Source organism: Vitis riparia, chromosome 9, assembly GCF_004353265.1.
Source record: "Vitis riparia cultivar Riparia Gloire de Montpellier isolate 1030 chromosome 9, EGFV_Vit.rip_1.0, whole genome shotgun sequence".
Classification (NCBI taxonomy): Eukaryota; Viridiplantae; Streptophyta; class Magnoliopsida; order Vitales; family Vitaceae; genus Vitis; species Vitis riparia.
In genome coordinates this window covers 6407838-6425336 of record NC_048439.1, presented here as the reverse complement: position 1 = coordinate 6425336, position 17499 = coordinate 6407838, and the positions used below count along the sequence as shown (strand labels likewise).

At 30.3% G+C, this 17499-nt stretch overlaps 1 protein-coding gene across 1 annotated transcript; it reads left to right on the top strand.

Moving 5' to 3' along the window:
• Positions 1 to 393: 393 nt before the first annotated feature.
• LOC117921722 lies at positions 394 to 1773 on the top strand. Its single transcript, XM_034839681.1, has 3 exons — positions 394 to 646; positions 785 to 890; positions 1243 to 1773. The coding sequence occupies exons 1-3, from the start codon at positions 492 to 494 to the stop codon at positions 1480 to 1482; spliced, it is 501 nt and encodes a 166-aa protein (XP_034695572.1). The 5' UTR covers positions 394 to 491; the 3' UTR covers positions 1483 to 1773.
• The last annotated feature ends 15726 nt before the right edge of the window (positions 1774 to 17499 follow it).

Here is a 17499-nt window from a genome sequence, read left to right as displayed (position 1 = left end):
TCAGATATTTACAAAATTACCATCGTTTCTTTTAATACAAGGAGTTCATCCTCTCCTCTCTTCTGAAAAAGTCTTTGGGTATAATTTTTTGTTTGGAAAATCCCCATAAACATAAATCTATATTTTTGTATAAAATATTCTATTTTAATGTAAATATTCTATGTTAGCTTTCAGTTATTTTTATTCCAAATTGAACATATTTATCTTTTAATAGATTTAGTCAAGGGTTAATTTCGTAAATATAAATATATAGGTATTTAAATTTTATGAATTGATATATTTAAAATATTAATCGATATATTAACAAAAATACAGATACAAGGAGAATGATTCAAAAGTGGCCCGCATAGGCCTCATATTTTTCCTCTATATAACCAACCACTTCCCGTCTTCCCATGCAATATCGCTCTCCCTCTTCTCTTCCGTTCGACAAATATCCCTTATTCTTGGTTTGATCTTTGGGGCTTCAAAAATTCAGTTTTCTCGGGAAAATGAAGGGAGATCTGGGAAATCCTTTGCATCTTACTTCATTGAATCACATCTCACTTGTGTGCAAATCAGTTCCCGAGTCCATTGATTTCTATCAGAATACTCTCGGATTCGTGCCTATCAGGAGGCCTGGATCGTTCGATTTTGATGGAGCCTGGTAATTTCCGGAAAACCTACTTGGAATATTTTCTTTCGAGGAAGAAAGATAGAGATTTTCCTTTTCCTCTTTAGAGAGAGAAATTAAAAGAACTTTTTTTCTTTCCATTGACAGATTAATGTTGTTTTTGGTATATAGGTTATTCAGCTATGGATTGGGAATACATCTTCTGCAGTCAGAAGATCCAGAAAACATGCCTAAGAAAACGGAAATCAATCCCAAGGATAATCATATTTCTTTTCAGGTGATTTCTGTTTGTTTGATTCTCTTTTCATTTTTCAATTTTTTTTCTTGTGGAATCTCCATTTTCCATCAAAATCGCCATGAAGAAAATTTTTGAAGTTCTAATGAATCTTTTTTAAGGAAATGGTAAAAAAATTTCCATCCATAATCTATTATCTCATCCAAAATCCATTTACTTTAATCAGTTATCTACCGAAAAGGAAAATTTCAACATTTTTTCTAATACCTAAAATGAAATCTGAATTATTTTCAAATTCAAAATACTTTCCTTTTATCAGATCTTTTTGTTTCCTAACCAACGGATAAAAAAACCATTTTTTGGGAAAATGACGAAATTTTTTTATACCTGGCAGTGTGAGAGCATAGATGCGGTGGAGAAGAATCTCAAGGAAATGGAAATTCATTACGTGAGGAAAAAGGTGACCGAAGGCGGATTCGAAGTTGATCAGCTCTTCTTCCACGACCCAGATGGTTTCATGATTGAGATATGCAACTGTGACAACATTCCGATCGTCCCTCTGGACATCTGTTCATGCTCTCGGGTGAATCTCCAGATGATGCAGCCGCAACAGATCAAAGTGGTGCGGCCATGAATATCATCCTCGTCCTCCTTGGCGTCGTAGTCTCTTCATCATCATGAGCAGCAGATGAAAGCAAGCACGCACTAGGTGAAGTCTCAAATTGCAAATAAAATAAAGTAGCAGCAGTAGGCATTAGGTATAGTGCCGTATCTAAATAAAACAGCACTGAGACTTTAGTTTGTTTTGTTTGTTTGTTGTGTGTGTGGACGCTTTTTTTCCCTTTCTTATTTTTGAAGTATTGTAATGCCAAGTTCTGGACATTCTCCTCATTGAATTCAATGGCTATGTTTGCTTTGAGATGCAGTACCTGTAAACCCTTGACCTGAGGCTTATTTTTTAAACAGGTAACAAAGGGAGAACGTGGAACAGAACGAAGGAATTGAAGTACCTGCGGATGGGTACATTTTCAATTCATTCCTTCTCTCTCCATGTCACAGGAAAATTTAATTTGTCTTCAATTCCACTGCCTCTTATATTTCTTGCTTTAACTTTTATACATATAGATTGGAGGGGGTTGGTATGCTTTATTTCATCCAATCCCATCGTCCAATCCTAGATGGGGCGAGTTTGGTATGCCTTGTTTTGTCCAATCCCATCGTCCAATCCTAGATGGGAACAGAAATAGGCTTGGGTCGAAATAGGGTGACTAATCCTGAGATAGTCCGTTGCCATCCCCATCCAGAGGCTCTAAAAATTATTTGTGAATGAAATTAGGGGATTGGGAATAAAAACAGAATATGATACGAGGTTTTGACATGGTTGAATCAAGTGAAAAGAGAAACAAATACAAATGGCTACACCATGAAATCAAAACTTAACTCTACTAAATGTCTCTCTTTGTCTCATTTAGTTATATAATGCTATGCATCAAAAGAAAGGCGCTTTCCAACAAGAGCTTGTGAAGATAAATATGGTACTCTTTTACCCTTGCTAATATATAATTTTCCCATTCTTGCATATCATAGATGAATATTGGGTGTTTCTGGTGTTGCTGATCCTTTGGTGTAAGTGAAGTGTTTTATAAATAATTGCATTTTGGTGGAAAGTAGAATTTTAATTATTGAAGAAAATTGGCCCTTTCTCCATGCTATAAAGAGCAGCTCAGGGGCATGGAAGAGAGAGAGATACAATTTCTTCATTTGGCTTCTAGAAAATTGTGTTTCCAAGTCCGTACCTATGGATCAAGGTACGCATACTACCTTTATTTTTTAGGTTTGTAAAAATCATAAAGTCCTAAGATCTAGATTAACATCTATCCTTAAGTTTCATTTTGTTATAGTGTGCTTATATGTATGTATATATGTAAGTATGTATATTTGCTTTATTTTGTTAACCCATGACTCATCCATGGCTAAGAAAAATTACATTCGAAAATATATATTACTGGTGAACTGACTATAGACTATAGTTAACAAGAATTAGTTAGTTTGTTAGTCATCAAAGTGACCAAACCCGAAAAATTCATGGACATCAAGCTTTTACATATAAAATATTGGGTTGCCCATGAATTGTTAATAGTTATAAATGAAAAAGACCTAATGTATCATTAGTATACTAAAGTTGATTATTTAGAAGATGTTTAAAGATTGGCCAACATAGACCAATTATTTCTATAAATAATAAACATTAGTAAAGTATTGATATTACCCTATTAGATTTGTTTTGTATATCTTAAGATAGTAAACATGTCTACCGAAGGTGCATTAAGTTATCAAATGAAGTAGAACAAAATTTGTATCTCAATGCTTAATGTTGTGTGTTGCATTATCATCCAAAGTGGAGCTCTATATATTTTTATTTATTTTTTTATTCTTTTGATTTATGCCTTGGATCTAATTTATGGTTTTATGTTTTAAAGTTGGCACCTAAACCATAAATTTAATATATTTTGTTGTAATTTACGGTACCTATCAATATTGTTTCTCCTCATAGGTGTTTCTTCTATTTCCTTATTTAATAACTTAAATTTCTAATACTAATGTGAACAAATCTAGTTTCATCCAACTAAGAAAGTTATTGCTATTGTTGATTGAAAGCTAGAAGTGGAGAAAGGGTCTTCCATAAGGTTTATGAAAACTCAAACACATTAAGTTTAATTTTTATGCTAGTGATTTTGTACCAAATATCAAGACTACTCTTCCTAAGATCGAAAGTGGTAAGGAATTGATAAAAAATTTCAAAAAACATTCTAAAATAATTATAAGTCTCTTGCTAAGATATATGGCCAAGTTTACCAACATGAAATTTGATAGTTCACGTAGCATACATGAGCACATCCTTGAGACAACAAACCTAGCAACAACGCTAAGGATTCAGGGATGAAAGTGCATGAGCGTTTCCTATCACAATTCATACTCAATTCATTGCTTCCAAAATAATATCGATTACTTCAAATGAATTATCTAAGTGGAATATTAATATATTGACTAGTATGTTTGTGCTAAAGGAGGTTGCATCAACAACGTTCTCATTTAGTTCATCATGTAAGTCATCAACGAGCCTTTTAAAGTTGTTGGAAAGAAGGAACATAAGAATGATAAATGTCAGTTTATAAGAAACTAAGGTATCAGTACAAAGATTGTCAATTTTGTATGACATTGTTCAAAAGGAAAGAGATTCCTTATGATCTAAACCATAAAACCAAATGAAAACTTTCTTAGCGAGAAGTCAAGACAAAGCTCTAGTAGAAGTGGTTAGTTTCTCACAATTTAGTTCCTTTGCCAAAACCTAACACTATTAGTTTTCCTTTTAAATTTGGGAATGAAGGTTTTCACTTGTTTAAGAACAATGCTCTATTTTACCACCTACATAAGATCCTCTCAAATCAAAATGTCCCCCACACTTTAGAAGTTAGATGTTTGATTGGCGCTAAATTCATTCCTTTAGTGAAATTTAACTATTCTCACTACTTGGCAAAGTGATAATGGAGTCACAAAATAATAATAATAATAATAATAATAATAATAATAATAATAATAATATCTCTCACTAACCTACACAACTAACCTTGCAACTAAAACTAAGGTAAGTACAATCTCGGCATGTAACCTTCTCACTTATTAAAAAGACCTATAAAGAATTACAAATAGGTGGCCTAGAATCTATCCACCATAATTGGTGAAATCCACCGTTGTACATTCAACAATGAGAATGTGTACTTTCTTTTTTCCATAGTTAAACTAGGCACTCCCTTTTTAGTGTCCTAGAAGGGCACAAAGAAATTACTTACACCTATAAGCTTGTTTTTTTATTCCTTCTCCTAAACTTTCTTAATTTGATGTTCTTCTTTTTCTTGATAGGAGAACCTGAAGAACCCTTGACTCTCATATAAACATCTTCATAATCTTTGAGAATCCTCTTAACCATCTCGAAGGAATCTAATAACTTCTCTATGATCATATAAAACTTAGTGTTCATAATAGTCTTTAAGGCAGCTTATCAAAGCTAAATTGCCCTTAGCACCAAATAAACCTTACAAAATAAAAAGAGAATTCAAAAATCCTTGTAATGATATGTGTTGTTATCACAACACATTATCCAAATATCCAAGTATGAAAGACTTGGTTTTCGTACCCATCTTATATCACATTTAATATACCACTCTTTCTTCCTACTAGGTTTGTTCATAAGGAATAGCTAGTTTCACTTCAATTAGCTTCTATGGTATTAGTTACTAAATCCAGAATATTTGTTAAGTCCAAAAAATAGTTGGGTTTAGTTCAATGTGAGAAAGAAAGTGATAACAAACAGGCATGATATCTATAACAAAGAGAACAACCATGGATTTAATATAATTGAGCATTCAAGACAAACAATAGTTTAGCAAAAAATGTAGGGCTCTTAGGACTACATATCTTTTTGCAAGGTATTCTAGTATCATAAGAATCAATGTAGTGCTCTTAGGACTACATATCTTTTTGTAAAGTATTCTAGTATCATAAGAATCAAGCGTACAGTAGGTAGGTTATGACCTTATTACTAGTTAGAAACCTACTCAAAATGATCTTTCTATCATAACCATGGAATGTTTTTAATGAAATATCAACATACCTTAAATTGGAAACTTTAGTGTAATAAGGAAATTACCAATTTATGGGACTTTCAAAATCTTAAGAGCACTTTATCATTTAATTTTTCATATTCAAAAATCCTCATTACAATTACTTTCGTTATTCTTATAACTTTTCAATTTAATAAATCTTCTTATAAAATCTCATTTTTATGATAATTTATTCTATTAAAGTTACCAAGAATATAATATTTATTAATTCCTTAATAGATAAAATATTATTTATGAAAAAATTCTAAAAATATTTATTTAACTCTGTTTTGGATGGTACTTTTAAAATATTTTATTTCCATTAAATTACTAAAAAAATTCAAAAATATTTTGGTAACCCTTCTTATCATAAATTCTCTATCATGAGATTTTTCAAAACTTTTATTTATTACATAAATTAGAACTCTTGTCCTAAATGAAAATTGCTCTAAATTTCCTTGTCCTTGAATTTTCCTTATCTAAACATAGTCATTCTTCTATCAGGGAGAACTTAAAGGACTTGATACTATCCTTCTTTTATGAGGAAGAAGAACCTAGAAGGCTACTGTCAGCCCCTTAGCCACTTGACCTGAATAGGGAGGAAAAGGCTCATGGGTAGGCCTTGCACCCATGAGAACCTGGACAGGGAAGCAAGGAGGGTCTGGAGGGTTAGTGGTTTAAACCCCAGAAGACAAGTGAGAAGGCAGAAGTCAAGTCAGACACGCACCGCGCGCGCACCACGGGCGAGCCAGACGCGCACCGCGGGCGAGCCAGACGTGCACCGCGCGCGCACCGCGGGCGAGTCAGACGTGCACCGCGCGCGCACCGCGGGCGAGCCAGACGCGCACTGCGCGCGCACCAAGGGCGAGCCAGACGCGCACCGCACGCGCACCAAGGGCGAGCCAGGCGCGCACCACGCGCGCACCAAGAGCGAGCCAGGCGCGCACCAGACACTTGTGGGCTACGAAGTGAGTGCAGATGGGGGTCGAGGGTTAATATTGGAAATTATTTTATTTATTAAATAATTCCATTATGTCTCCTCAGACATTTTGATGTCTCCTGGAGAAACTTTGAAAACGGCCCATATTGCTCTTTAAGGGGGGGGTAGGTGACTCAAGGGGGCGCCGAGGGGGATCTTGAGCGCACCAAGGGGCACCATGGCACGGCCTTGGGCGTGCCTAGGACACACGGAAGGCACTCGAGCACACACCCACATGGGCTCAACGACATGTGAGGGTGCACCCCGTGGCCGCAACGGCACGGGGCCAAGTGCAGCCTACCTCCTCCCCGCGCAGGCACGAGGGCGCCTAATCCTTGTGCGGTGAGCCAGCTGAGCAAGCCATGGGCGCAACGCCATGGTCTAGTGGGGCAGCAGCTGACTCGCAACATGACATGCCAACTCACAGCACAGGGGCGCAATGCCCTGTGCACCAAGACGGGATCAGCCATGGGCGCAATGCCATGGCTCGTTGCATTGAAGCACCAGACCTGGTCAAGCTGGTCCGCGCATGCTGCCTAGTTCAAAGAGCCTTGATCAAAGGCACGTTGGTGAAGCACTCGATCACAAGCGGCACCTTTGGGGGAAGGCAGCAGCTTGTTAGGAGGACACACCAGCAGCTGAGGAGATGGGCTCAAGACAGGGTAGCTGGTCAGCTAGTCAGTGGCAGCTAGCTGGAGCAGCAGAGGACCAGGTCAACATGCAGCAGTTGGCTGAGGTGCTGAAGGCTTGATGCATGGAGGTGGTCCACGAGCAGGCCACGACCTGGAGGGTGGGTGGTGATGCAAGGCAGTTGAGGACGGTTCCAGCCAGTTGCATAACCACCCAAAGTGGCTCCAAGTTTGAATTTATGACATTCAAATTGTAACTGCAGCAGTGTCTCTTTTAAAAGGGCACCTGCATCCTTGAGACGGGCAGAGAGAGAGGGGGAGAGAATTGTGAGTTAGGGTTCTCTGAAAGCTTAGGGGTGTAAGCTTGCTCTCTGACTCAGGGAGAACGATTTTGTAATCTTGTAGTTGAGAATTAATACAAGTTGGGAAGGTTCCCGTATCTCTGTTGTCCCTGTTTTGGTTTCTTTGCTGTTGTCTGGTTCCTTATTTGTTGGCTTGGTGTTGCTTTGATTCTCAAAGCGTGCTGGGAAGGAAGGTTGGCTAAGGAACGGTCCTTAGCACCGCACATCCAAGGTGAAAAATTTAGGCCAAAATCGAGGGTGTGACAGCTACCATAGGTATTGTTCTCCTTCTCTTGAGGGTAAAGCATAGAGAACAACCTATCTCATGGCAATAGGAAAGTTTCAAAAGCAAATAGCAACCCAAAAATAGAAATATCCACTTCTAGATAAATAATATTCAAAAACATACTTCTCATTAGGGGTGTAAATAAGGTCAATTTGATCGGTTTATAGATAAAAAATGAACTAAATCAATATAGTTGGTTTTATATGTAATAAAAATCGAACCAACCAGATTTTGAATGAAAAAACCAAATCAAACCAAGCCTTTTGAGGTCGGTTTGGTTCGGTTTTCATAGATCAATTTTGACCCAACTTAATAACATTTCTTCATCCTAAACTTAATTATAGATTTGTATTTGTTTTGAGCTCAAATCCCATTAATTTGAGTTTATATAAGCCCTAAGTCTAATTTGTTCTTAAAATTAATTGAAGCCAACTTGGATTTGATGTTAAAAATATATTAAATGCATTTAGAATTAATTTGATTATAATATAAAAACAATGAATTGCTTTAATAAAATCTAATATATAAAAAATATCAAATATCAAACAAGTATATATAAGTTTTAGAATTTATGAGACAAGAAAATTGAAAACCGAATCAACAAGATCAATTTTCAAAATTCTCAAATTGAACCAACCTTTTTTATTTTTGAAAATTGAATCAATATGACTGATTTTGACTGGTTTTGATCAATTTGTCGGTTTTTTCAATTTTGATTACACCCCTACTTCTCATGAAAATTTATTAAGAATACATAATACTTTATTTTATAATACTTATTTTGGTAACCTTTGTAATTATAAATTATCTATCATATATTTCCTAAAATTAACTTATTTTCTTTAAATAGGAATCTTGTGCAAAATAAAATAAAATAAAATCTTATTTTATACATTTGAAAAATTGAGAGTTCTTCCTTAAGGAATAATTTTATTTTTAGAAATCTCCAAGATTTGAGAAAATTTTAAATAAAATTAGAATCTCTATGAATTAATTTTAAAAAGGAAAGAGAGTTCTTAATCCTTTTCCAACTCATCTTTTCCTAAAATAAAAGATTTTCTAATCATATACATTCTCATCTATTTTGAAAAAATTGCATGAAAGTTTATTTTCTTAAGAATACCAAAATATCCAATTTATGCTAAACATCAACAAAAAAACATATATAGCATAAAAATAAACAAGGAAATAATTAAATAAATATTTTCTCAGGGCCCTTGTTGCATAATTAGTAATAAATTTGGATAAAATACAAATCACAAAAATTACCAAAAAATACTTGCAACCAAATATGGGGTTAGAAAAAAAAAAAAACCTAAAAAAATATTACCCTAAATGCTAATAAGCCATCTCTAGTGCTCAAACACCCAAATTTTCTAACACATTCAAGCATGTGAAGGTTGCAGGCTGCGTGAGGGCTAATATAAGTGCTTGAGCACTTCCATTCTTTCTAGTTCCATTGAAAAACTTACTTTTTTGGATGGGTTTCTCCACCAAGGATGTTTTTGAACACTTTGGACTGTGATATTCTATTTCTTAGGTCATCAAAGATGGATAAAAATCTGATTTTTACAATGAAGATTACTATACTCCACTAAAACGGAGCTTACAATCCATCTATAAACAAAAATTATTTTTATATACAAATATAAAAATTCTATTTTCCTAAATGCAGAGCTTACAACCTTATTCGGAGAATGAAAAACAAATATCACATCTATCTATATTCATTCATAAAAACAAATAAACATCATTCATAGATCTCGTTAGGCAATAGAATGAAAATGAAAAACCTTGCAAAATGGATGTGAGCACATCTTAGAAAAGATCTAGTATGTATGAACCTAACATAGGGCTCTAATATCAATTGTTAAAAATCCAAGATTACTTCGTTCCCTTGTCTTAAATCTCACATGGTGCATATATTATATCCTAAGCTTCTCTAGATCTAACATAATAGAATCATACAATATCAAAAATAATATTATGATCTAAATTTAGAGGTTAAAGTGTCATACATATGATTTGGATGTTTCCAAATCAAATCTCATCCAACGAAGAAGTTGAAACCACAGTAGTTATTGTAGAACTCATCTACCTAAAGGTCTTCCATATGATTTCTTCCTCCATTATCTTGACACAAAAGAATGGTGGGTTTCTCTCTCTCCCATGGAAAATGCAAAAAAAAAAAAAAAAAAAAAGCTTAAACCTTAAATCTCTAAGGAGGTTTATATAAGGTTCTCCTTATGCTTAAGTGACTTAAACCCAAACTGAATTTGATTAAGCTAATCCAGCCTACTTAGGTCTTAATTAATTAATTAGTCCTAATAGGCTTCAATTAATTAGTCCAAACCACTAACTCAAAATCATTGTTCATAAGATTTAATGCAACCTTGCATTTTTACTAAAGTGTCGTCACATATATGAACTACAAACCCAAATTCCTCAAATATAGCATGTCACCATGAAATAGAAGCTAGAGCGAGGACCACTAGGACCCATAGGAAAATATTGGCTTTCTTAGAATCTAATTATGAAGTTGATTTAATACTCCACCAAAAAAGAGTCAACTATACTCCAATATCCTATGAAATTACAATAAGCTAAAGCTTGGGTCTGTAAAATGGTGTTTGTAATCTAACATGATAGTTGCATCAATCCATCAAGATGATCTCTCTCTAATCTTTAAGTTATAGATCCTCCTATTATGTGATCAACTAGCATACTTTTGCTCATAAAGAGTATATGTCAAATTCCACTTAAGAAATTATTGTTACCACAAATTTTATTATCACGTGTCATTTGGATCACCCAATGAGACAATTTATCTCAATCCTACGAGATATAATGATGTCTATATTGAGAATGCTTATTGTCACTAGCTTCTATCAATAGTGACCCAATTTGTATGGAATATATGACCACTTTAGGTTCTCACCCATAAGTCAAAGCCTCATGTTGATTCCAACACAGGCTCAATATCCTCTTTAGGTTGAGAAGTTCATGCAACATAATAGTTTAATGAATTATGACAACCCAAAAACCTTACGTCTAGATTCACTATAAGTGTTCTCTAATGTGTAATCATACATACTAGTGCACTCATCATGACAACACCACCCTTATGGTCAAGACAAGTCATTCCTCTAATTAAAATATAATACACTACAATCTTTATGGGATTGTATAAATCCATGAACCAATTGTAAACAATTTATCATCTATTGTTTAAGTCATTTGCATTTTGAGTATTTAGATTTGAGATATGAAATGACTATCATACCCTTAAAGTGGGCGTTGAGCCGTGATAGGGACCCCTAATGGTACTAAACAATGGAATTAAAATATTTGATGTTAAAGTAAAAAGTTTAGAAACAAAAGACTGTAAATTATTCATATAAGCATTAAATTTATGATTTCAAATCCATTTAACGTCAAAGACACTAAAAAGAACATCTTGAATGAATGTCTTGAATGTAATTATTGATAGTTGCCTTTTGATTTGCATTATGAAACTCATTTATATCTTTATGATATTTCATGGATTTCGTATGGTAAACATGAGTGAGTGATTTTAGATGAATGATATATCAAGAATAGTCACCGATAAAGACTTTTTTTTTTGGTACATCATTATTTGTATTTTTCATTTATAGGTCATGTTATGTGGAAAGTTGATGTTGTGATATGTTGAAATAATGATGTACGACCACTATCATTATATTTGGGAGAGTTATGTTTACAAGCTGTTATATGAAAAATATATGGTTTTCGAAACCCATATAACTGAAATATGAGATTTGTCTAGTAATGAGAAAAATATTATGTGTTTCATGCACTATACACTGTTTATATTTGTATTTCCAAAATTACCCCTCCCCTCCATACCTCCCTATCAACAACCATCACCAGTCAAGCTCACTGTCACACGCAACATGTTTTGTATTGCCCCTTGTTTCTTTCATTCTTTAACCCACCCCACCTCATTTGTTTTTATTTTTTCTATTTTTCTGTTTTATACTTTTAAGTTAAAAATAAAATAAAAAAATAGGAAGGGGGGGTGGGGGGGAATAATTGTCTTAAAATAAAATAATTGGAAGAAAAAATGAAAAGAGAAAAAAATAAAATTCTAAGAAATAAACTAAAAAGATAAAAAATAAAAATCTAAGAAAGAATCTTACACTAGAATTTATATATTATTGTTTTATAATTTAATTTTAATAAATATAGATATAAATATCTATGGAAAAAATAAATTATTTTTAATTATTTTATTTTTAAATTTCATTTAATTGGTTGTTAAAAATAAATAAATAAAATTATAAATCGAGATACAATAAGTGTATCATCATTTATTTTATATCATTGAATATATTTGAATTAAATATATCATAATTTTAATATTAAATATATATTCAAGTTGAAAATATTATTACCATATGTTATAATATTATTGTCGAATAATATTTGATATAGTTTAATAATTAATGTATACTTATAAAAATTCATATTTTTTACTCATATACGTGATATTATTGTTGAATATATCAATAAAACAATTTTAAAATGCTGATTATTACTTTTTATATCATTTTTAGAAAAAAAAAATTCTCCAAAATTTTGTCTCAACTATATTTTGTGTCAAAATATTTCTCGATATATCTATAAAATTGAGTTATCGATATATTCGTCAAAATCGATATTTTCATTATTGGTTAGATTTTATAATGATTTTATTTTCAATCATGCTACCTAGTTAAGATTATTTATTTATTTTCAATGGTAAATGATTTATTTTATTTATTATCATTTATATTATGAATATAATGAATTTAAATCGGTATAATATTAAGATCTATTATTAGATAAGATTTTATAATTTTATTTTTATTTAAAAAAAAATCTAAAACATTATCTAAGGGATTTCCTTTATTGTCAATTAAATTTGTCTTATGTATTTATATATACATATATTTCAAACTTATATGACATATTCTACAATTTTTTGAAATTCTTATGACCAAAATTTATGTGAAAAAATATGTTATAGTTTGAAGCTAGGGAATTTTTATTTTTACATTTTGTTGCAATAAAATCATGTAAAATAATTTATGGAGCGAAAGCTATGAAAATGAATAATAGCTATCATTTACATATTTTTATTATAAAAACATTAATATTTTGTATATGGTCGAAAGTTGTACATAACAATTTTTTACAATTATCTAAAAGCAATATAAAAAAATATTTCAAAATCTAAAGTTATGCAAATATTCCATTTGATTGTAATAAAAAAATTTATAATTAGAAGTTATGAGAAAATTATTCTCTTTTATTTTTATTATTAATTTATATTATGGGATTTTAATATTACTTTTATTTTTAGTTTAGTTTTTTTTATGCAATTATAATTAAATAATGTATGTAGAATTATATAAACAATAAATTCTCTTACCTTGTAACTTAGAGAACAATATAATTACAATAAATTTTCAAAACTTGAAGCTATTATCTTATATATTCGTATAAATTTTTTTGTACAACTCATAGTTTAAAGCTATATAAATTTTATATATTTTCATAACATGAAATTATGAAAAAATTATGTGAAACTTTCATTTCTGAATCGAATTACTAAAATTTTTAATTTGTTATAATTCAAATTTGATTTGGTTGCCAACTCATTATTATCTTTAAGTTATAGAATTTGAAACTTCTAAAATTGCACATTCCATATTATGAAAAAATTATTACTTTAAAAAAAACAAATATATATATATATATATATATATATATATATATGTATGTATATATCTCGTAATTATTAGTTTTGTGCTTATAATATAAAGTAGATTTATTTTAAAATATTTGTCTCATATATTGTATGATATATACATAACGGATGATGGTAATATAGCTCAAGTAAATTTGATTGCAAACTCTTAAAGAGATAAAATTAGTGACGGTAAATTTATGTCACTAATGATATAAAATTTCATGTGAATGACATTTTATATTCTATCAGATCCAAAAGAGTTTGACATGACGAACATGATTCATAAAGTAAATAATAACATATCAACACATTATAAGTCATGTAGATATATATTATAAAATTAGAAATTTTTATTTAACGACTTATTTGATTATAAATGTGAAGGGAATTATGACGTGTTGTACAAATTATTATTTTGATGAGACAACTTTTTTCGTCATTAGAGGGAGGAAGCCAATTACAAGATAACGGTGCATATTTTGTATTATATTTTTTTTTTGTTAAACCTTGATAAAAAAAAATTATATTATAAACTTTTATTATTTTATCTTTTAATATTTTTCAAAAGATGTATTAAACAGTATATATTAAATTAATTAAAATAATAAAAATATATTTAATCATATAACTACATCAAATTGTGACCCTTAGACCATGTGTGGACCCGCATTTTTCATGTGCGTCCTCACTCGATCGGCGAGACTCGTTTTTTATTTATTTGGAAAAAATTAATTTTTAGAAAAATTGGAGTCGCCACTTATTTTATTTTTATTTTAAAGTTAAAATAAAACAAGAAAGAAAAACCCTAAAATGTGACCCCATAATTTTTGGAAAAAAGACATGTCTTTGAAAAACCCGAGTCTTGGTCCAGGGATCAGGTTACTTATTGGGAAGGTACCTCTAGGAGGTAGCACCCCTCTAAGCCCTAAAAAGGTCTCTACTGACTAAGTTGAGGGAAACGTGGCAATTAATCGGTTAATTATGGATACCTAAGTAGGCTAGGTGGTTCCAAAAAAATAGCATGTCAAACAAGATCAAATCATAATAAAGAAAGGTTAGGATGCGTACCTGGACCGCTTCTCAAGCGCTATCATAAAACATCAATAGTTAATTTAAACAATATATCATCCAGCATGTATTTTATTAGAAATAATCAAACAATGAAACATATATAGCAGAACACTCAAGCATTATTAGACATAAGCATTATTTCACAATGACAAGCATATTCACATAATTCAGAAAGTAGGTGATAGAGGACATACCTGGATAGCATAGATAATTTGTAACGTGCTTCCTCAAGTTGTAAGGGGTTAGATAACAAATAATAAAATATAGAAATCCTAGCATGCTCGTTATCTAACTAGCATAGCAAAAGTGATCAAAGTATACAGAATCATCAATTATCACATATATCTTGTACATAATTCCTAAAAAATAGATAGACGTGATTTCAACAAGTGTCAAATGTGGCAACAAAAATAAATTTTGAAAAGATTTTCTTATGTAGGGGTTTCACCAATTCCCCAATCGATATACACGAATTTAGCTTAGAATTATCCCATTTATTTGGGACCACAAGCTTTGATTCGTGTTTTATTCAAAACTGTAATTTTATTTGAAAGATGTGAACCGATCAAAACATGGTTGCACATTATTTTAAAAAATGAGATTTTGATTCTAAGAACTCTAAATGGATTTTTGAAATGGATTTTTAAGGGGATCTTTTGACTCTAAGAAACTCTAAATGAATTTTTGAAATGGATTTTTAAGGGGATCTTTTGACTCTAAGAAACTCTAAATGAATTTTTGAAATGGATTTTTAAGGAAAATGAGATTTTGTGAATAGTGTTATATTTTTTAAAAAAATGAAGAAATTAATTTGAAAGCAATAAAGTGTATAAATCAAAATATCAAGCAAAACAAAAGAGAACAAAATCACAAAGTAGAATTTTTGACAACCAAGAAAATTGAAGGTGAGAAATAGAGGCTAATCTTCATGAGTTTCCAAAAGCCTCAGAAAGAAAATCAAATTAAATGAAGGATCACTAAAGCAACGGGCAAGGCATTCTAAATTAGACAAACTAACAAGGTATCGATTTATGAACCAACCGCTAGGATTTTAAAAGCATATAAATTTAGATAAGGGTGATCAGGATCTTACATTAATGATTTTGAAACAAAAACTAAAAATAGATCAATTCAGGTAAGGAACTAAAATTATAGAAGTACCAAAACTAATTAAAACGAGTTTGACTAAATTAAACTAAAAACGTGAACTTTCAAACATAGAATTAATTTTACTAATGAACTACAATTATAAAAGTGCTTAAGCTAATTAAAATGAGCCAAACTAAATCAAAGCAAACTAAAGATATGTACTTTCAAGCATAGAACTAATTTTATTGATGAACCAAAAATTATAAAAGTGTCTAAACTAAATAGATGAATTAAATTAAATCAAAGTACACTAAAAACATGAACTTTTAAATAAAGAATCAATTTTATCAATAAATAAATAAAACTATAAAAACACATAAACTAATTAAAAGGAACCAAATTAAATCAAAGAATACTAAAAATATGAACTTCCAAACATGAAATCAATTTTATCAATAAACTAAAACTATAAAAACACCTAAAATAATGAATATAAATTATTAAATCAAAGCAAACTAAAAAAAAAAAACTGAAACTTTCAAACATGGGAACAATTCTATTAATGAACTAAACTATAAAAAATATCTAAACTAACTATAATGAATCAAATTAAATTAAAGCAACCTAAAAACGCAAACTTTCAAACATAAAATCAATTTTATCAATGAACTAAAACTATAAATGTATTTGAACTAAATAGATGAATTAAACTAAATCAAAAGTAAACTAAAGACATGAACTTTTAATATAGAATCAATTTCATTAACGAACTAAAATTATAAAAGTATCTAAACTAATTAAAATGAATCACATTAAATCAAAGAATACTAAAAATATGAACTTCCAAACATGGGATCAATTTTATTAATAAACTAAAACTATAAAAACACCTAAAATAATGAATACAAATTATTAAATCAAAGCAAACTAAAAAAAAAATTGAAACTTTCAAACATGGGAACAATTCTATTAATGAACTAAACTATAAAAAATATCTAAACTAACTATAATGAATCAAATTAAATTTAAGCAACATAAAAACGCAAACTTTCAAACATGAAATCAATTTTATCAATGAACTAAAACTACAAATGTATTTGAATTAAATAGATGAATTAAACTAAATCAAAAGTAAACTAAAGACATGAACTTTTAATATATAATCAATTTTATTAACGAACTAAAATTATAAAAGTATCTAAACTAATTAAAATGAATCACATTAAATCAAAGAATACTAAAAATATGAACTTCCAAACATGGGATCAATTCTATTAATAAACTAAAACTATAAAAACACCTAAAATAATGAATACAAATTATTAAATCAAAGCAAACTAAAAAAAAAAAACTGAAACTTTCAAACATGGGAACAATTCTATTAATGAACTAAACTATAAAAAAATATCTAAACTAACTATAATGAATCAAATTAAATTAAAGCAACCTAAAAACGCAAACTTTCAAACATAAAATCAATTTTATCAATGAACTAAAACTATAAATGTATTTGAATTAAATAGATGAATTAAACTAAATCAAAAGTAAACTAAAGACATGAACTTTTAATATAGAATCAATTTTATTAACGAACTAAAATTATAAAAGTATCTAAACTAATTAAAATGAATCACATTAAATCAAAGAATACTAAAAATATGAACTTTCAAATATGGGATCAACTTTATCAATAAATAAATAAATGGAATACAAGTAATTAAAAGAGTAGCAAATGCATGAATAAATGAATAAATAAAACTCAAATGTTTTCAATCTGATGCAATCAATCAAAATTAAATAGGGATCAAATCGTTCTTTT

Excerpts from the sequence above, each read along its gene's own strand:
- LOC117921722 (XM_034839681.1), top strand. The coding sequence starts at position 492 with ATGAAGGGAGATCTGGGAAATCCTTTGCATCTTACTTCATTGAATCAC. Across the intron at positions 647-784 it reads TTCGATTTTGATGGAGCCTG|GTTATTCAGCTATGGATTGG; the intron begins GTAATTTCCGGA and ends TTTGGTATATAG. Across the intron at positions 891-1,242 it reads ATAATCATATTTCTTTTCAG|TGTGAGAGCATAGATGCGGT; the intron begins GTGATTTCTGTT and ends TATACCTGGCAG.